The sequence below is a fragment of the Rhinolophus sinicus genome, linkage group LG02 (assembly GCF_036562045.2).
Source record: "Rhinolophus sinicus isolate RSC01 linkage group LG02, ASM3656204v1, whole genome shotgun sequence".
Classification (NCBI taxonomy): Eukaryota; Metazoa; Chordata; class Mammalia; order Chiroptera; family Rhinolophidae; genus Rhinolophus; species Rhinolophus sinicus.
The window spans coordinates 139,706,718-139,727,960 of NC_133752.1; the positions used below are offsets into that span (position 1 = coordinate 139,706,718).

The following is a 21,243-nucleotide window of genomic DNA, read 5'->3' on the forward strand; positions in this document are numbered from 1 at the left end:
AAAGACGGTGAAAGATGGCATCCCATCCTCTAAGGTTCCCCCTTGCTCAATCATTAAATGTTAAATGGAAAGACACATTATTTGAAATACTCCTATGATTTTTTTTTTTTTAAATAAGATTTCTGTAGTTGTATGGCTTACCATAGAGATTGATGAATCGAATACAACTTTCCACAATGAGGGGGATGATCTGTCCTGAATCCTGGGTAAAGAGATGGAAACCAGTTAACTGCAAGGGAGAGACCTAAATCACACATCATAATAGAGAGTGATTTTTACTCTTCCAGATGATTGTTTCCACATACACCCCTTCTAAAATATTCCACAAAGTCTCCAAATACAATTATATTGAATTGAAGGTATGTTTCAGTTCTGGAACAAACCAAACTAAATACATTTAAGGCAATCCTGCTTCAATTTAACTCTCCTGTGCCTAGAGATGTCTCAAAGCTAATTCATCTCTTACACTCACAGTAAGGCTCACATACCGAAACAAACATAAGAATCACTCAGTTTTTAAAAAGGTTATTTTGTAAATATTAATCTAATGGACCTAAAAAGAACTCTGTGTATTCTGACCATCGTATCTTAGGACTGACTGGCTGGACTTGCCACCGTCTCAGGACCCTCTCTCTGACATCTCTGAGAGGCTTATGTGTTTCCAGATGTGTGATATGAGAATTGCTTTACAGATGCTGATAATGTGTCATGTATTTATTTAGTTTGCATCAGAACTTACTCATCCTTATAGGTTTTTCATTGTTATTATTATTTTTCATGTTTTAAGGATTAAGCAAAAAAATTGCACAAAGGCACATCTCAGTAGATCTCATTTTCTTAGGAAGGAACGTTTTTTGACCATCTTTCCCCACATCTTGTAATATAGCTAGAGCACTCTACTGAACAAATGTGAATTCTGGAAATGGTTTAAAACATGAATAGGATGGATGACAAATGAGATGAAGGAGCTACAGAGGTCACAGTTAAATATGTATATAAGCCATGCACTCCATGTAGTTAAAGAAGGTTACTGACGATGGAGTTATTTTTCATGTACTTTTTTTTAAGACTGCTCTTTCAGAAATTAGACCTTCAGTGGAAACATGGAGATTCAAAATGATTAGCTGACATCAGGTACTAATTCATGAGGATTTTATTCTGAAACACAAGAAGAATGTGGTTGTCTTAATATATTAGAATAATTCAGAATCCATTAACCTTTCCAATTAAGCCACAGGGGAAGAATTGGAAATAATGTGGCTCAGCAATTTAAACTCTTTACTATTCCTAGAATGGGAAATACACTACTTGAGGAACAGTTTTATTTTAGGGTTTAAGACAATCTAAGCAGTGTATAAACCAGTTAGTGATTCAATTACTTCTGGAGCCTGTATTAAGTTTTTCTGGGAATGTAAACTTTATTAATTGTTTAAAGAAGGTCCTTAAGAATAAAAACTCTTTTTAGTGTGGACTAGTTGGCTCAAAAATAACGATATATTCGATCAAGACCTACTGAATATGTGAGGAGGTTTTTCAAGAAACGAGTATGGTTTATGGGAAGTAACCTTTATCTGACCAATTCATGTAACACTGTAAATCTAAAACAGCAACAAATATTTAGATGTAAGTGATAAAAGGAGAATATTAATTTGCATCTCTGCTGAACTTACTGTTAAAACAAAAAGAAAAACAAAGAATATAAGGTTATTAAAAGGGAAATGTTTGCACTAAAATAGTTCTAAATAAAAATGCCTTAGGTTTGCATATTCCTTAAAATATTTTTGTCTTTACATTTACTCAAGTAATTGCTGATCTTTTAGCTATTATCAATGTTTCATTCTGATATAATGAATATTGGAGTCAAAAAGTAACGAGTGTGTATGTGTGTTTTAATTTCATGGATGCCAGATGCTTTGGTAGAATATTTTACAGGAAGTGAGAAAATGAGCTGTGTTCCATCTACCATTCAAACAAACCCCTTTGTACCTCAGTTTCCCCATGGTTGAAAGAGGAAAAACGGTTTTGCTCCTGCTGTCTCTCAGTGATATTGTGGGGACCTCCATGATGGAGCATTTTTCAGAAGTCTAGAGATCTCTGTATCCGCTGTATTATTGCCATTACCAAAGATCCTTTAATGTGCCATCTGGGATGGTGAAGGGTTCACTTAAGTGAATTTCCCATAACTGGTTTACTCCTTCTTTAGTACTTAAATTTGGTTTCCTTTAACTGTTCTTATGAAAAATCTTTTAAAAATGTAACGTGCTTTCCTATCATCTTAAGCAGTCATTCTCATACTGTGTTATCAGCTACAACAGAGTCATACATCTGCTTCTTGGAGCTTTCCTAGCTTCTCATTCTCTCTAGCAGGCTATCAGTGGCACATCTCACTGCTTTCATTTTATCATTCCCTTCGCTCCGTCTAATTTGCCCCTGCTTATAAGCCCTGGGCTGGGAAACGAGATAATCAAATTTGACAATAATTTTATATTAAATTAGAACCAATAAGGCTCTTCTGGGTTTAAGGCTTACGGCACTGCATTTGTGATTGCTATTTAGGTTGTCTAGTGACCTTTCACTTAATTCCGGGGTTAGGGTTCATTTTTAAGACTGCCAGTGGTATTCAACCTCTCGATGTATGCATGTATCTATTTACCTGTTCATACACATGCCATATGGGCGCACACACACACGTTTTAAAACCATTACTGTACATATTTAATAAAAGATGTCTTTAAAGAAAGATATCTCTAATATATTATTAAGACAGTAAGATACCTATAACATTAAGGGAAATTAGCAATGGTTTCCGATATAAATTTTGTCTTCAGAAACACTACAGCCCATGTCATCAAATGTTAGCTATGAAAGACAAAGTTCTTCTCTGTTTTGTAAAATTTACGTAAGGGTCCAAATTAAATGTGCATTTGGTATTTAACATTGACTTTCCTTAATAAAAGCCACTGACTCAAATTTGGTATGTTTACCAAATACATAATATAAAAACTAAGAGTTTGTCCAGTTTTACTAGAGAAGATTATTCTTAAATCAGTGTTTGATTTCTACAATTTCTTTCTCAGTAAAGCTTACTTATAAACCTGTCTAATTTCCAACTGCAAACATTTCTCTTTTAAAGACCTTATGAAACCTAATTAAAGCCAAGCATGACTATGATTTGAAAATGATACCAAGAGTGAAAGAGGCTGTGGCCTCCCTTCCCTCTAGCACTATACCTGATGTCTCGCGTGCGAGTTCCTTCGTCCTCGGCTAGAAGCATTATCAGAAATACAGGATGAAAAAGAAGACAGAGTAAACACAGCAGAGATACAAGATACAGACCACAGGGTCTTACAATTTATCCAATATAATGAATTCCTCAAGTCATGGGAAACCAAAACTCCTGCTGATTTTCAGAGCTACCCTGACAATGGACTTTAAAAATACATTTTGTGCCATCCCATTTGCATGAGTAAAAACAAACATTTTATCAGGTAGCTCTTTTCCTTTTTGTACAAATTAGTCTTTTTCTTTTTAAATAAAGAGGGCTTTCTCTTTTGCCCACAGAATACCCACAGTTACTTCCTCTTCTGAAGGCACTCAAACCAAATATTCTTTTCTCTCTGACTTCAGGAAATATTATATTGATTTTCTGGGAAAGCAAAGAGCCCCAGGACAGACTTGGACATAATGACCTGCCTCCTTTTATGAGAGGCTGAGACCATTATAGTCAGAAGCATGGAGAACAGCCACCCAGATGGCTGGTGCCAGTACCTTGACGAACGTTTCCAAATCCCCATTAAACAACTTAGCATTATACTGTGAGCGGGGTCTGGACTTCCTGTGTTTCTGGGGCTTAGGGGGAACATTTGGAGGCCTAAGGGAAGGGAATATAATTACTGAGCATGGCAGAAATCAAACAATAAATGAAACACCCATAGGTCACATCAAAATTATAAAACACAGGAATTCTATATTCCTTCCCCATTCCCACCCATGCAGGGGGTGGAAGTAGTCCTTCCCCTTTCCCATGTATTTACTTTTACTTCTGTATCAATAACCATACAAGCTATTCATTCAGACTATTCTTTTCTTGTATATTGTAGTTGACATTTATTGGCTAGTTTGTTTCAATATGATAAGCATCACGAAATAGAACTGCAAGCTATTTGACCAAGTGTTACAAACCAAGATTTGTGTTATTTGGCTTACAAGTCACACAGAAGACATGAAAGATCATAAAAATTAGGGCTCTCATAGAGTCCAATATGAGAAATTAAACACCATATTTTTAGTTATAATTCTTCAATGCAAACATCACCTCTGTTCAGTATCCCTCAGGTATTAATGGGATTTCATTTTCTGCAAAAGTAATTGTTAACAGATCGCAAGTGAAAAGACAGAGTTGGGTTTCAATGTTATTTCTGGGGCATGGATGTACAGACACATGAATTGTTCTTTCTTTAAAACAAACTATCTCATCACCTAAATATTTGTAGAACATTAGGATGCCCCCATTTATTCCGTTCTGGCCTCTCTCCATCTCCAGTCTGTTTGCTTTGGTGGCAATATGCACATCCAGTGTACCATGTTCTATATTTAGAAACCCTGCATCGTCTTGCTCTGTAATTGGAGAGCGAACCTCTTCTGTCCTCTCCCCTTCGAGCAAAGAGGTCCCGGATTACCTGACTCCACTTCTACAACTGTGCTGAATGGAATACATGGAAGAAGAGTCCCAAGACCTCTCTGGACATTTCAATGTAAATTTCTGACTTGGAAGGTTTAGATGAGGATGTGTATCACACTTGGAAATTAGGTAAAGCCCTTCAGTAAGCTGCAAACTCGCTAAGAAGAACTACCTTTTCAGTTCATTCGATTCAGAAAGGAGTATAGAAACAAAATGCTAAGAATTTATGTGGAAGCCTGTGCAGCCTCATTACCACAATCAAGAGAGGGAGGGGTACAAACTTGCTGATACAGCCTTCCTCAGCCACATTCTAAGACTCTCCCAGCAGGTGGGCTCATGACTAGTGAGGCGTGCAGCAAGGGCACCTGAAGTCCCATGGTCCTGGAGGTAAAGGGAGCTTCTGCCAAGTGTCAAGAAGCTTTGAAATATGGAAACGTCTACCAGGTAGCATATCATAATGTGCCACCACTGGAATTTCTGAGATTTCTTTTACATACTGAATGCTGTGCCATTCACAGAGGAAAGGATCTAGTAGATTAAAACAAACAAAAACAAACAAACAAAAAACAGAAAACAATTGCCCACCAAGAAATTTAACCATATGTGCCTGATTTCATCCACTCTTCATTATTTTAGAAGTGTTTTAGACTTTATTTTTATTCAGGGGTGGTGAGGTCAACAGATAAGTAGACAACTGTCATTGAAAAGACAGTTTTTTTACTCACAGTTCTCAACAGGAGGGGTAAGCCACTATGCGGGGGTCACGTGGGAAAGCAGCAGGCTTGGTCAGGAGGCAGAGGGAGTGAGCAAAAATGTGGGCGAGACCCTTTGCCGTAGTTCTCGTGGGGAGGAGCAAACAAGGCAGGGGGAGCAGGTTTAGGATGGGCTAGTTCGAATAATTTTGGTGGGCTCTGGGGCATAGGAGCTGTCCCTCTTTGTCTGGTACCTGACCTTTGGATGATTTGGGAATGGGAAGAGTAGCCCTGAGTGTGAAAGCTAGATAAAGCAGTTGGCTGAGGGGACGGACAGGCTCTGGATTGCTTGGTTTGTATATTATACAAAAGGCACACTTGCAAACAAGTCCTTTACACTCTCCCTAGGCTTGGCCTAACCCTCAGAGGGGCAGTCTCTTCAGCGTCAGCAAGGTCCCAAGATAGCAAAGCATCAAATATTGAAGCTAGAAATAATGGTTATTATAACAAGGTCCAACATATGATGATATCTGGAGCAGTTAACAAAGCTAAGAGAATAAGAACACAGGCCCATTTCCTTTGGTCACTGATTTGTGGGACAAGCAAAATTGTAGCTGGAGCCAAAGCCCCTACTGGCCCTGGGTAATTGTACCTGCATGACCGAGAAACGCAGAGTAACCCCTGTCTGGGGCTAATGGAGGGATGTCTTGTGAGTTTTCTACTAAAGACCTGAAAATCGCCTCTCCGAAGGGTTCTAAAATATGACACAAGTGTGAAGATACTAAACTTCTGAGAGCAACTTGAGATGAAAACAAACTGCTTATCCAAGTAATTTCCAGGGCAGACGTGGCTTTTCAGGCGGACTGCTGTGCTGATGGTTCTGGCTCTACTATGTACACATCAGGTGAACACAGCCAGGCCCATGCCACCTTGCTGTGCCTCTTTCGAATAAGATGATTCATTCTGGGTGTGTGCTTACCACATAACTCCCTGATAATCTGGCTGCCCATGCGGCTGAGAAAAAGTACCAGTTGGAATATGTGACTATCAAGTCTGTTTGGCAATTACAGCTCTCATTGTACATCAATGTATGTGCATTCCTTCCTTTTTGGAAAAAAAAATTTAAGTGCCTTACATTATTTACAATTTAGAAACAACAGGTAAAATAGTTGATAGTGCACAGGGATACCATATGTGAAAAAAGCTCCATAAGCTGCATATTACTCTGCAGAAGTAATATTCCTCTTTGTCACTGATATAGGGGAGAAAACCTTCAGTATTTTTGTAAAGTTTAGATAAGTCAGTAGCTGTCCTTTCTGGTTGTTTCACAAGGAAATCAGAGGGGGGCTTCCTTTTGCATAAATTGTCCAGCAGGAACATTATAGAACCTTGAAAATCAACTTGCCAATTACCGCAACAGGCACACGGGCGTCCTGAATGTCTCTTACCTCAAAGAGAACTCAGCTTCAAAAGTGCAAAGTCTTACTATGTCAATTAGAATAATTTTTGGCTGTTGCACAAATGTGGACATAGAAAAATAAAAGTTGCCACAAACTTTCCCCAACCCAAAGCAGAATCTGCTTCCAAAAAGGCTTTTCTGTCTTAGCAGTAGTTTCAAAATCCTTCCATAAACTAAAAAAAAAAAAAAAAAGGAAAAGAAAAGAAAAAAGGAAATGCAATATGGTTGTAGGCATTAAAAGTTAAATCTTTAAAGTAAACCCAAAAGGGGTAGAGAGCTAAAATCCTGAGTATTCAACATAGCTTTAATTTTTATGTGACCTAAGGGGAAGTAGGAGCCGAACGTAAATAATCATACTTTCTATTTGTTAAGAGAGGAGATATATGCATAACATTGCTTGTTAATTGAATTACTAAATCAAAAGTCTTGTTGGACTTCTAGAAAATTAGATAAACCAAACCCATTCAATTTAGGTCTTTTTTTTTTCCACCCCTAATTCCATTGGGAAATCAAATCTGCCAGAGCAAACCTGGTTTTTGAGAACCCCAAACATTTCATGTTACTGTGTTTTGTCAACCCAAAACTATCTTTCCAAGTTCATTAACAAAATATTTCATTCTTGCAGCGTTTAAATGGTTGCTTCCTGTTAAAAACAAAAGAGAGTGTGAGACACCATATAAGTTACGATGAAATGTTTTCCTACCTTGTAGTCATATACTCGGCTCTATGACCTGCAAAAAAAAGCAAAAATAAGTAAAGTGAATAGAATCAGTGGAAGGTATTTGGTAATCTTTTGCATCATCTGTCCCTTGTTTTGAGATTCTGAGTTTATAACACCTTACACATTTTACGGCAAAAAGCATGAGGATAGCATATAATGATAGACAAATAATTCAAAGTAAGTATTTCATAAAATCTATACATAAAACTTAATAAATTCTATAAATAGGAGAAACATGTTTTACTTGGCAATTTGAGGCAGGAAGTTTTTGTTTTTTTGTTTTTAAAAACAAGAAAGAGCTGTTGATCTTATCTGTAAGTTTGAGGATGAAACACAAATAAAACACATGCAAGATGAGAGTGTTAGTTATTCCCTCTCTCTTGATTGACATTTCTGGGGAGAAGTAGGGGGTAAAATAGGATTGGGAGAACCCAATTTCCTTTAAATTAAATTGGTGTTCTTCCTATAATATGACATTGGGGAGAAAGCTGCATTTTGTAATCAGAAATGACATATGCAGATATTAAAGTACAAGGACATTAAATTATGCTGCATTCCACCAACTTGTAGGCTAAAAGCCTTTCAAGAGTTCTCTGTTATTTAAAACATAAGGTTCTTCTTATATATTTGGGCTTCTTTACTTGTTTTAAGTACCAGCTTTGTATTCTTGTGATGTTTCTACAAGTTTGAATGTGTCCATGGTTGCTGTCTGCTCTTTCTTACATTTAGGGTGGAGCCGTGGAAAGGGAGGGGTGTGGGGAAGAGAACCACTCAACTGGTTTGCTTGCAAAATGATCATATGGTCCTCCAACAGCCTGAATATGTAGCTGGCAGAGAAGGGTCATGTGGTGGTACAAACAGGTGAGTACAGTCCATAACGCAGGGACTCAGACTTGTAGGGCTAGGCCAACGTAACAATCGGAGAAAAGGCTGGCTTGTTGGGAATGATGAATGAACAAAGAGTCTTTTGCTCTATTATTAATATCTCCTCTTGAATAACAAGTAACATAAAACTTTTGAGTAATGTCTATTTACTAAACTGGGGGCGACAGTTTCTATCAGAAAATACCTTTCTCCACACAGATCCAGGCCACTGTGAAGTGTTGGCAGAATCAGGTCTTGGCCATGACTTGGAGTGGGGGAGAGGAGAAAAGACAAAGAATCTGATTTTCCTCCTGCTACCTGGTTCTACCTATCATTTAACTGTAAGTCCCTTCCCTTTGCTGGACATCTGCTGCTTTGGGGGAGAAGGAAAAAGAGAAGATGGACACAGCACTCCAAAATAACTTACAAATATTCATAAGTGGAAGAGAAGGTCTAACAGCAAGTGGAGAGGGCAGGTGGTGAGCTGAGTGTGGTGTGTGGTGCCTGCGGGAGCTCCTTCAGGAGGAAGCTGGCTATATATACAGAGTTAACTGCGGAGAGCAGACAGGGCTGGAGATGAGGATTTGAGAGTCACTATCATTTAGGTTGTGCTGGGGCCATAGGTCCTAGCTGAGATCACCCAGGGTGAGTCAGCAGAACGAGCAAAGGGTTGAGGGCAGAGAAAGTATCTGGCTTGTGCTATACTGTATTCTATCACGCTGCATACTTGATTATAACACAGAAGTATGATATAAAATATATTAATAACAACAATAAAAACGGCAATGAAGTCTAGCATTTATCAGCCCTTTCTGTATATTAACTCACAATTTTCACAACCACCTTATGAAGTACGGACTATTATTATTATTCTTATTTTACAGAAGAGACTGAACATAGAGAAGGCAAGTGACTTGTCCAAGGTCACGCGGTTAGTACGTGGTGGGTCTGGCACTTGGGTCCAGTTTTATTTTAATTCTAGACCTGAGCTCCCAAGTAATATACTGTAAAAATGTAAGTCATTTTTTCTCCCAGTAAATACTTTGAAAGGTCCTAGAAGTAAGGTAGGGATGACGGCTTACACTTCTGCCTGCTCCCTATGGCGAAAGCCAAATATAAAACACTGAAGATCTAATAAATTTAATGAATTATTAAACAAATGTAATAAATAGCTATAAAATTAAATCGAATAACAGAAGTCAATCACTTTCAAATAATTCAATGCTAAAGATGCTAATAATAATTCCTTAAAAACGAAATGCTGTATAACTTTGAAATTTTGCTATTTTTGTTAAAATAGCCTAACCGAGTACTCTCCAGATTTAGAAAAAGATCATGTATAAATATGGCTTAAATTCATTTTGTTCCATCCATCCATGGCTAATAGTATGGGGTAAAAAATTGAAAAACCTATAAAAAATGCATTTTTATTAATGAACCAAGAGCAAGCTTTGCAAGAACTGTCATTCATAGTATAACCACCATTGCCACATCCGTTTTTTTGTTTTCAGCTAATAGTACTGAGTATGTCTCAATTGATGAATGAGGTTTTATTTTTTAATCAGTGCCATCACTAATAGATCAATAACACACAAGCTTAGAAGACTCTGCTTCCCAGAGAAACGTGAAAGCTTCCAGTGGTCTGAGGATTAGATTTCAATCATTTTCTTTGGAAGGGTACTTAATTATTAAAAACAACAGACAACTCATTCCCCCTTTGCCCCCAACACATGCCATTTAGAGGAAAAAAATGACCCAAGACCAAGGATTATGTTGTTCTTGATACAAACACCTAATTTGACCAACTTTTACAATTTCACTTGAGAATTAGGAAGTGAATTATTTTTCATGTCCGAATGTATTTTATCTCCATCAAATGAAAGGGAAAACCAAAATATAGTTTGGTGGCAATTTGAGATTTAAAAAAAACACACAAAAAAACCAACTAAATAAAATATTTAAAATGTGCACAGGTCAAACTGAACAGAAGTCCCTGATGAACGACTGATATGGACCCTGACATTCCTTTCCGGTCTTTTTTCTTCCGTAATACCGACTAATGCAGGGCTTTTCTAAAAAAGCAGAATTATTCCCTATCATGCCTTTTGAAAGTGTACTTTTACTCCTACTCAAAGACATACAATGGAATGTGTGAGGATAACCTGTTTAACTCCTTTGCTGGAAATAATACAGCACGGAACTCAGCTTCCAGTGTCAGATGTTCTGTGTTTAGCAAATTTGCATTGATATCTACATCCACTTAATTCTAAACGTTGCACACAAAGAAGCCAATATGAACATTCAGCCTCACGAGTAAAAACGAAAAAGAAAAAATTTCAGGGCTCGTTTACTGAGCTCAATTTAACTTCTCTAATTTAAAAACAAATGACATCATAAAAAAGATGTAATGGTGTTGCTGAAGGATGAAGAAGACGACGACAACTCCGGTCTTAACAAATCATTACGTGTTTCTTTCTACTTCAGTATTTCTCAAAGATTTGGAATTCTGAATTTTGATGGTGCCACTTTCAGGGCCCAATCTAGTTGCTTCGAAATGTTTTAAATCAAAGGACTTACTGGGCCACTGGTAGCCTGCCAAAAGCAAGCAGTAAGACAGGCCAAACACATGCCTGTAGTTATAGTTTCAGTTGTGTACGATCAACTAACTGCTAAATTCCTGGGTTAGGCTCTATTTGTTTTACAACGGAGGCAGTTTTTGCAGCAGTGAGTCTAGTATAATTTAGAGATGCGATTTCTACGTAAGAAGTCAGGATTGTCCCCAAATGCACCATTTAAACCTGTGCTACTAACCTTATTTATGAGCCAAACCCAGACTTGGACTCCTTCAGAAGGGCTTGCCATTGGATTATCTCACCGTGGGACAGGCGCCATGAACTCTCCTAGTCTCCTTTGGTGTAAGCCTATTAACGCGAACAGGGCTCCCAAGGAAAGCCAGCAGGCCCACAATGGTGGAGCTAAAAGGTGGGGCACGCTCTCCACGCTCAGTTTTTCTCTGGGCAAAGCTGCCAGTGTCAACCCCAAGCAGTGACCAACAACTGGGGGGCTGCCAAGCCTACACGTGGGGCAGGCAGGCCCAAGAAACAGAGAGGTTTGCAACCAGTGGGCACACGCCAGTGTGTCTGCTGCCACCAGATGACGACCATCCCGCTCCGCATGCAGAATAAATCCAGTCCGGTGAGGGGCTGCTACACCTGAACATAGCTTGTGTCACTAGGACACTGGAAATTACTGAAAGAAATTCCAAGTTAAAGAAATCCTGGGAGGCCGGCCAAGTGGCTCAGGCGGTTAGAGCTCCATGCTCCTAACTCCGAAGGCTGCTGGTTTGATTCCCACATGGGCCAGTGGGCTCTCAACCACAAGGTTGCCAGTTCAATTCCTCGAGTCCCGCAAGGGATGGTGGGCAGCGCCCCCTGCAACTAAGATTGAACACAGCACCTTGAGCTGAGCTGTCTCTGAGCTCCCAGATGGCTCAGTTGGTTGGAGCGTGTCCTCTCAACCACAAGGTTGCCGGTTTGACTCCCGCAAGGGACGGTGGGCTGTGCCCCCTGTAACTAGTAACGGCAACTGGACCTGGAGCTGAGCTGCACCCTTCCCAACTAAGACTGAAAGGACAACAACTTGAAGCTGAATGGCACCCTCCACAACTAAGATTGAAAGGACAACAACTTGACTTGGAAGAAAGTCCTGGGATTACACGCTCTTCCCCAATAAAGTCCTGTTCCCCTTCCCCAATAAAATCTAAAAAAAAAAAAAAGAAATCCTGGCTTTGAGTTCTCAGGGTACAATATACACAGTTCAGCCGGTAAAGATGGAGCCTGGTGTTTGGATTCAGCAAATTGGCTGAAATATAGCCGTACCCAGCCATGGCACATAAAATAATATTAACCATTGGGACTTTCTTTCCAGGAGACATAAGGGAATCTATGTAGAATGAGTACCACAAAAGTTTCAGAATGACATCCCAAGTGTATTGACACACGTATTTGCATCACTGCCAAGAATGAATTCACCCTCTACTTAATTCCCTCCCACTCAATTTCTAAAGTGGTGTCCAGTCCTGTAGGGAAGGACTTTGTGCCCATCAGCATTCATCTACATTTATGACAATCTATGCTTTCGGACTGGCCACTGACCTTTGGGGCATCAGTGAAATATTAGGCATTTTTGTGAAAAATGGAAAAAAAACAAAAACAAAGACATATGAAGGAAAAAAGGAAGAAAAACCCCACAAAACCACAAATAGCACACAATTGCTGAAAAGACAACTGTTCAAAGGAAAAAAAGGTCTTTTACAAAAAAAGCTGAAATCTCTGTTACAGAACAGTTGAAAGACTAGTACAGGGAACATGAATATACACTTCACTTAGGTTTCCCAAGTGTTAACATCTTGTCACATTGGCCATATTTCTTTTTCTGCCTTCCCCCCACTGCTGTATCTTTTTTCCTGAACCATTTTGAAAGTAAGTCGCAAATATCATGCCAGTCAGCAGGCATTTCTTAAGACTAAGAATGTTCTCCTTCATAACCATATCACCATATCTAGGAAAATGAACATTAATTCAATAATATCATTTAATAAATGGTCTATATTTAAATTTCCCCAGTTGTCTTTAAAATGCCTTTTATAACTTTTCCTTTTTGATTTAGAATCTAATGAAAGTTCACACATTGTATGTGGTTTTTTTTTTTAAGACACTTTTTAGTAGTATAAATGTTAAGTTTTTTTCAAAGTGAAACTGGCCTTTTATCTTAGAATCTGGCATCCTAACTGTAATACACAGAGTCTTAGGTCATGATGACCTTTATCCATGTCGTCATTCCCTGAGGATAATGGGTCCTTTGGAAAAAACAAGGAAATAAGGTGATGGAAAAACTTCTTTATGGGTAAGGAAGGTTCTAGAGTGGTAGGAGGCAAGAGTTTACATTAAAGAACAGTAATCTCTTTTTGTGGCCTGGATTACTCACACAACTCAGTCCCCTCGTTTCCCACTCCCCTTCATAGTCTCTTTTACTTTTTAAAACTTCTAGCAGGATCTGGTATAAATAAAAGCTAATTAAGTTACAGATTATGAGGCACTTAAGACAGGGACTTTGCTTATATTTAGTTTTTCCTTTTAAATTTCCTGAAGATGACTGAGCAACAGTAACATTTACATAGTCCCCTTTGCCTACAATCCTTTTTTCTTCCCTCAGTTTTTTCATCTGTAGAAATGGGAAAATTAATTAACGAAGTATCCAGTAAATATATATACCTCAGAACAACACCTAGCACAGAGAAAGCCTTAGATAAGTGATAACTATTGTTGTTTTCGCTATTAGATACAGCAATATACTTAAGGAGATTATTTCTCAATTAAAACCAACGCCTACGGAAAGGGGGAAAAAAAAAGAGTCACCCAAACTGGTTTAACTGGTTTCCAGAGTCCAAAAAGGTATTAGATGAGACAAAAAAATATTGGCCCATTAAAATAAATGGGTTGGGGCTGGAGGGGTGGAAAGTCCAAGGAGGAAAAGAGGAAGTGACCAGGCGGTCAGTAGGTAGGGGCAGGCACAGCTCCCTCTGACTTCTCTACTTTTAGGAGCTCTGAAGACCCTTCATCAGGAGCTTCGTGTTGGCTGTTCAGCCCTCCCCACATTTCACTGTTGTCCCTCAGGGTTAGCACCAGGCTCAAAAAGAAAATACCGGGGGTGAGAAAAACATGTATACACATGACTTATATTCATATTTTGTTCTTGGTATATATTGAGTATTACAATTTTAATAACAGTTTTTTTCCTTTCTTAAAATGTGTATATATGTTTTTGGCACCCTCTGTAGTTCCAGGGAGAAGTTGGTTATTACAGAGACAGAGAAAACCAAATCTAAACAAAGAGTGTTATCTGCTTCTTAAAGCACAAATCCACAATCCACACACACTTAAAGGTCATAGACACAACACAATATATAATCCACGTCATCTTCCCAACTATTTCAAATAACTGACCTTCTCCAAGGGTCCTCTGCAACAAGTCATGTTTGGCTTGAAGTTTTGTGATGAGATTGCTACCTTCCAAGTATTCTCTGAGTTTCTGCAGAAGGAAAGATTTGTTTTTAACTTAAAAAAAAAAAATTCAACGTCAAGGAACTTCACGTAGGATATCTAAAATCCAGCCACTTTTATCTTCTCTATCCTAGAACCTCGCTACTCAAAGCGTGGTCGGATGGAGACCAACAGCACCAACCCTCACTCGGGAGCCTATTAGAGGAGCAGACTCTCAGGTCCCTCCCTCCACAGATCTATTGAAATCAGAACTTACATGTTAATAAGCTCTCCTGGTGACATGTACCGTATTTTGCCATGTATAATGCACACTTTTTTGCCCAAATTTGTGAGGGAAAAATAAGGATGTGCATTACACATGGGCAGTACTAATTCTGTACCTATATGTTTTTAATTCTTTTATTTAGGCTTCTGAGTTAAAAGTGTAACTCTAGAAATCAATAACGATATCCATACGCAAAATACCCTGGAATACAATAACTGGTTTTGCTGAACTAAGGACAAACTTGCAACGACGAAGAGTTCTTGGCTTTCTATGATGTGTAAATATCGTAAATTTATTACCGGTACACAGAATTTCTTGTACCATAATGTTTAAAAATAAATGCTAAAATTCCTTTATAATACAAAAAACAAGTACTAAATGTAAACAAATAAAAATGTGAATTAAAAAATTAAAACGAAAGATTTCTTCCCTCAAAGTTTGGGATAAAAACGTGGGTGTGCATTATATATGGGAGCACATTACACACAGCAAAATATGGTATATCCATTGAAGTTCAAAAGTTGTTTTAGCACAGTCCTCTTTAAATTTGTCTGCATATCAGAATTACCTGAGGAGCTTTTAAAAAGTATTAACTCCTGAATCAGGAACTCTGAGGGTAGATAGGAGTCTATATTTTAATAAAGAACCCTAGGTGATTTCAATCGAACTCCAGCAGCAGCATTTGGGAACCCCAGATCTGAGCCCCAAGAGTGACTGGGGAAGCAAAAGACATACCATGAAGTAGAACTGCTCAGTCTCCTGCTGGTTGGCTCTTCTCTTAGCGATGCTGGGCTTACTCAGGTAGGTTTCAGAGACAGTAGATTTCACAGACTCTGTGGAGCGACTATGCTGAAAGCATTCAGAAACATCATAGTCCTCGATTGTGACCATATCCTGTATTGTCTGCAAGGTGGCTTCAGTCGTTTTCTTAACCTGGGAACAGAAACGTATTTTTCACATTAGTACATTATTTCGTGAATCCCACAAACATGCAGTGACAATCCATTTTATCAAGCAGAGATAAGGACGCAGGCCCTGCCCCAAGAAGTTCAGAATCTATTAGCAGAGAGAGACAGCTAAAGAATACCCCAGGTCACCAATATAAGGAAAGGCTTTCTTCAGAATTACACTAAGGAGGACATCACTTTATATCAGCCTTTATAAATCTCATGTATCACTGGGTGCTCTCTCAATTACATTTTTTTGTTCTAAGTAACATTTTTAATTGAAGTAAAACTACATACAGAAAAATGCACAGACTGTAAGTACATAGCTTGATGAATATCGCAAAAAGAACATTTATATGACCACCACTCAGATCAAGAAATATAGTACATTGCGAGTATCCTTGTGTTTCTCCCAACCACCACACCTTTTTCTCCTCCCCAAAGGTAGCCACTGTCCTAATTTTTAACATCATATATCAGTTTTTCCCTTTTTGTACTTTATATAAATGGAATCCTAAAACACGGATAGTTTTTGTCTTGCTTCTTTTGCTCAACTTTATGTCGTAAGATTTATTGATTTCTTGTATTTCATTGCTGAATATTTACTGTAAGAATACATCATAATCATCCCTTTTACTGTTGATACGTAGATGACTTATTTCTAATCTGGGCCCATTATGAATAACACTGCTATGAGTACATTTTTATTGGGGCACACGTACATGAGCTGAATTGTTGCTTATAGAGTATGCCAGACTGTTCTCCAAAACTATTGTTCCAATTTGCATGCCCACCAGCACAGTAGGAGAATTCCTATTACTCCAAATCTTCAAGAGTTGGTATTGTCACCTTTTAAATTGTAAACCATTGTGTTGGTTGTATATTGGTATCTGTAGTTTTCACAGACATTTCTCTGATGATTGAGATTGAGCACATTATCATATGGTTAAGACAATTTGGATTTCCTCTCTTGGAAACACTTTGCTAAATCTCTTGCTCAACTTTCTATTGGGTTATGAGTCTTTTTTAAAAAACACATTTGCAGATGTAGATATGTCTTTTATTAGTTATATGTGTTGCAAATATCTTACCACTCTGTGCTCTGGCTTTTCACTCTTTCTATAGTATCCAGATAAACAGTCTCAGTTTCATATAATCAAATTACCAATCCTTTCCTTTATAATTATTGCTTTTTTGTGTCCTTATTTAAGAAATATTTTTCCTATCTTATGGCCATAAAGATACTGTTCTATGTTATCGTATAGGAGCTTTTTAATTTATCTTCCACAATTAGGTTGTACTCCACCTTTCCTTATCAAGTATAATGTAAATTGATTGATAGCTTTATCTTTTTCCCAGGCAGTGTACAGAGTTTAGAACACTTTATCTCCATTTACTTCTCCTGATTTAGAAGCTATTTTTGTAATGTATTACAATAGGATATATGTAAATATTTATGTATATTTAAATACAGACATTAGTTATTATAGTTAGTATTCATTTAGCTTCATCCATATATTTTATATTGTTCAATCTCTATTCCTTATATTTTTAAGATCACCCTCCCTTTAGTAATTCTTTTCAGCATGAGTTTGCTGGTGGTGAACTCTGTTTTTGTTGACATGAAAATATCTTTTATTTAACCTTCATTTATGAAAGATATTTTTCCTAGCTGGTAGTTATTTACTTTCAATACATTGAAGATATCGCTGTACTTTTCTGTGGCATCTATGTTCCTGCTGAATAAGAAGTTTGCTGTCAGTCTATGACTACTTTGAATGAACGCTGCTTTCTTTTTCTAGCTGCTTTCAAAGTTTTTTACAGTTTCACCATGATGTTTCTAGGAAAGGATTTAAAAAACATATTCTACCTGGAATTTTTGGGGGCTTTTTGAATTGTGTTCTGTTTTTCATAATCTCTGATAAATTTTAACCTTTATCTTTGAAAATACTGTTTCTTTCCTGTCATTTTTCTTTCTGAGAGTTTAATTAGTATGTTAAACATCAATGTGTTCTCTATATCTCTTATCCATCTCTTCCTATTTTCTACCTTTTTTTTCTCCATGCTGCAGTTTGATTATTTTCTTCTTACTTGTTTTCCACTTTGATAATCACTCTTTAGCCGTGTCTAATCTGCTGTTAAAACTATCCACTGATTTATTAATTTTGGTTATTGTATTTCTCAGTTTTAGAATTTCTGTGTGGTTCATTTTCAAACCGGATATTTCACTGTTTATAGGTTCTAGTTCTTTGCTGAAATCTAAGCAGCTCTTTTACAGTTTGTTTCTGATAATCTCAATATTTGGAGTTTCTATAGTTATGTCTCTATTGTTGATTATTTCTTCTGGCTATCACTCATGGTTTTTCTCCTCATATGCATAGTTATTTTTGCTGGAGATTTTTTGGCAGAGTTATTTGAAGTCTGGGATGGGGGTAACATCCTCTAGAGAGAATGTTTATTTTTCCAAAGCACTAGGGGTCCTAATGGTTCAGAATCACTGAATTGTGTTTCCGTTCAAAATATTTGATGCTCTTTCTTTTGCAAACACATGGTTCCCTGTGTCATGGGCTTCAAACTTGGCCATGCACCTTGTCCTGGACAGTAAACTGTGAAAGAGCTGAGTGTCTCAGTCCATCATTACAGGAAGAAGACATATTTTCAATCACTTTTTTTTACACAACAAAATACTGTTTAGGGAAGAAATAATAGAAATCAGCGCTAATTCAGATGCTGAAAGAGGTTACGTGATGGAATAAACAAAAAAGGAGGCAAAGAAATTTAACAGACTTAGTCAATATTTCTGGGGACATTGCACAATGTAAAGGATAGATATTATTGGGGAAAAGCATGTTATAGATAATTTAAACAAAAAATATTATAAGTAGTTACTTTAAGTAACACATGATTACATATCTATTAGCTGAATGAAAAGACTCACCATCCTGGAGGTGACATCAGCAAGATGGCAAAACAGGAGGTCCCCTGCTCATATTCCCCCATAGCAACAATAATATGGCAGCCATCCATGGATAAAAGTGTATTTGTGGGCGCTCTGGGATCCAGGTAGGAGCTTGCAAAACCTTGGTGGAGCCCAAGGCTGAGAAAGACTGATTTGAGAAAGCAGGCCTGTCCCCAGGTGGCAGGCTTGCCAACCATGGTCCTCGCTACAAACCCAGAAACAGCTCTGTCCCATTGTGCACTCAGCTATAGTTGTTTGGCCTTGGTCCTCTCACCAGCACCACCTGCCAAGGGACCCAGGAGGAGTCATGCCCACCTGTGCCTCAGGTGATAGGCCTGCTGAGCTTGATACAGTTCCGGTTCCTCTCTGCTCTGGTACAGGAGCAGTCCTACTTTGCCCAGGGACTTTCCAGAAGGCACGTGTCCATGCTCCTGGAGGCAGACCTGCTGGCTTTGGTCCAACAGCAGATCTTGAAGTGGCCCTGTAACTCTGCTCTAGCCCTTCCCAGCCGTAGTCCAGGAGTAGTCCTGCCTACCCAGGGGTCCGATGAAAGACATGGCTGCTCACACTTCCAGAAGAAGGCCTGCCTACCTTGGTCTGACTGCACATCTTGAAGAGGCCCTGTAGGCTGGCTCCAGACAAGTTCAGCTGCAGTCCAGGAGCAGTTCTGTCTGACAAGAGACTACACGGGACCCACATTTGTCTGTGCCCCCCGAGTCAGGCCTGCCAACCTTCGTCCATCTGTGGGTAATGAAGCGGCCGTGTAACTTGGTTCCAGAAGCTCTTAGCAATGATCTATGAGCAGTCCCCTGAAGACAAGCCCATTCATACTCCCAGAGGCAGGTTTTCCAACCTTGGTCCAACTTTGGATCTTGAAAGCCGCCTGTAACCTGGCTCCAGACCCTCACAGTGGCAGTCCAGAAGCAATCCGGCCCACCCAGGGACCTGGAGGGAGACAGGCCCATTTGTGCCCTTGGAGGCAGGCCTGCAGACCTTGGTCCTCCTGGCTGTAGACCCTTAAGTGGACTCACGACTCAGTTACAGCTGTGCTCAGCTGCAGTCTGGGGCCAGTCCTGCCCACCAGGGACCTGTCCAGTGGCCTGGCTGGTGCCAAACCTATTCAAGAACCTGGTAACAGACCCACTATCTGTGGACCCTGAAGTGGACTCTTGTCCTCGCACCAGACTAACTAACCAAGGTCTCTGAGGCAGGATCATCTGCCCAGGGACCAGACAAGATCCATGTCCACCCGAGTCCTTGGTTAACAGGCTCATATACTGTGGGGATTCCTTGTCACTGTCAACAACACTGTTTTTCCTTTTTTTCTCAATTCCTCCTCAGAAGCAAGAGTGTCATGGTTAAATTTGGAATCGTCAGGAAGAATAAAGGGTGCGGCAGAAAACACCAGACACGATGGCTGGGACTACATGTTATCCCAGGGGATGTTCTCGACAAAGAATAGCACTAGCTTCTGACACACACACAAGCCACGGTAGGAAGTCACCAGGGGGAAGGTAATGAGGCAGGCCTGCAACAGCTAGTATGAGGCTTGCAATGATCCCCCATCAGCAGCAGAAAAATACAGTGGGGTTTAGCAGGAGAGGCTAAAAACGTGAAAAGGGTTACAGAAAACCTGAAGAAGGGACTACCATGGAGAAGAGCCCAGGTGGCCGGAACTCTGAGATAAGGATCAGAACACACGACGACGGGGAGGGATGACTTCTGGGGGCTTTTGTGGTGGCTCTTTGGCCTTTGTTCTTCCAGGACGTTACCATCATTGGAGAAAACAAGAAAGTTATCCCGTGGTTTCATGCTCCAAACACATCGTATTAGTTTTCTAGGGCTGCTGTAACAAAGTACCACAGGATGGGTGCCTTAATGAATGGGTTTGTAGGCTCACAGTTCTGGCGGCCGGAAGTCTGAGATCAGGGTGTTTGGCAGGGTGGCTTCCTTCTGTGGGCTGAAGGAAGGACCTGTTCCAGGCCTGCCTCCTTGGCGTGTGGATGGCCATCTTCTCTGTCTCTTCACACTGTCTTCTCAGTTTCTGTGTCCAGATTTCCCCTTTTTATAAGGACACAGTCGTATGGGATTTGGGCCTATCCTAATGACCTCACTTCAATTTGATTTCCTAGGTGAAGACCTTGTCTTCAAGTAAGGTTCTATTTTGAGGTACTGGGGGTTAGGATTTCCACCTATAAGTTTTGGGGGAACACAACTCAACCCCTAACACACAGCACATTGTTCGATGGCACTGTGCCCTGCACCTCGCACCAGTGCAGGCCTACTCACATCCTTTAACGCTCATTAATCTGCATGTGACGGTGACCCCCTGCACTGCCTTCCCTTCCTAACTCATCTACTCACTCCTTCCATCATTGTCCTTGGATGTATGTCAATTACAGTACTGTATCATTTCAGATATATTATAAATGAGCAGAAAGAGACCATACACACATGCACACAGAGAGAGACTGGATTAATGTCATCATGAATTAGCCAAGAAACGTCAGAAACTCATGGCCAGCACTGGCCACAGAAGGCAGGAGCAGACAGACCATCCTGCTACGGCCTTCCCTTGCTCCGGGTACCCTGA

The 21,243-nt window shown here is 39.4% G+C and overlaps 1 protein-coding gene across 2 annotated transcripts in view; it reads right to left on the reverse strand.

Moving 5' to 3' along the window:
• Positions 1-21,243, reverse strand: part of SRGAP1 (SLIT-ROBO Rho GTPase activating protein 1) — a 244,840-nt gene that overhangs the window by 37,639 nt on the left and 185,958 nt on the right. The window contains exons 9-13 of one of the 2 annotated variants that reach the window (XM_019732457.2): positions 15,480-15,677; positions 14,423-14,507; positions 7,536-7,563; positions 3,231-3,264; positions 142-202 (exon numbers count right to left, since the gene is read on the reverse strand). In XM_019732457.2, the coding sequence (XP_019588016.1) occupies positions 142-202; positions 3,231-3,264; positions 7,536-7,563; positions 14,423-14,507; positions 15,480-15,677 (406 nt within the window). Of the gene's footprint in view, positions 1-141; positions 203-3,230; positions 3,265-3,768; positions 3,872-7,535; positions 7,564-14,422; positions 14,508-15,479; positions 15,678-21,243 lie in introns of both variants that reach the window. The other variant, XM_019732456.2, reaches the window with a different exon arrangement.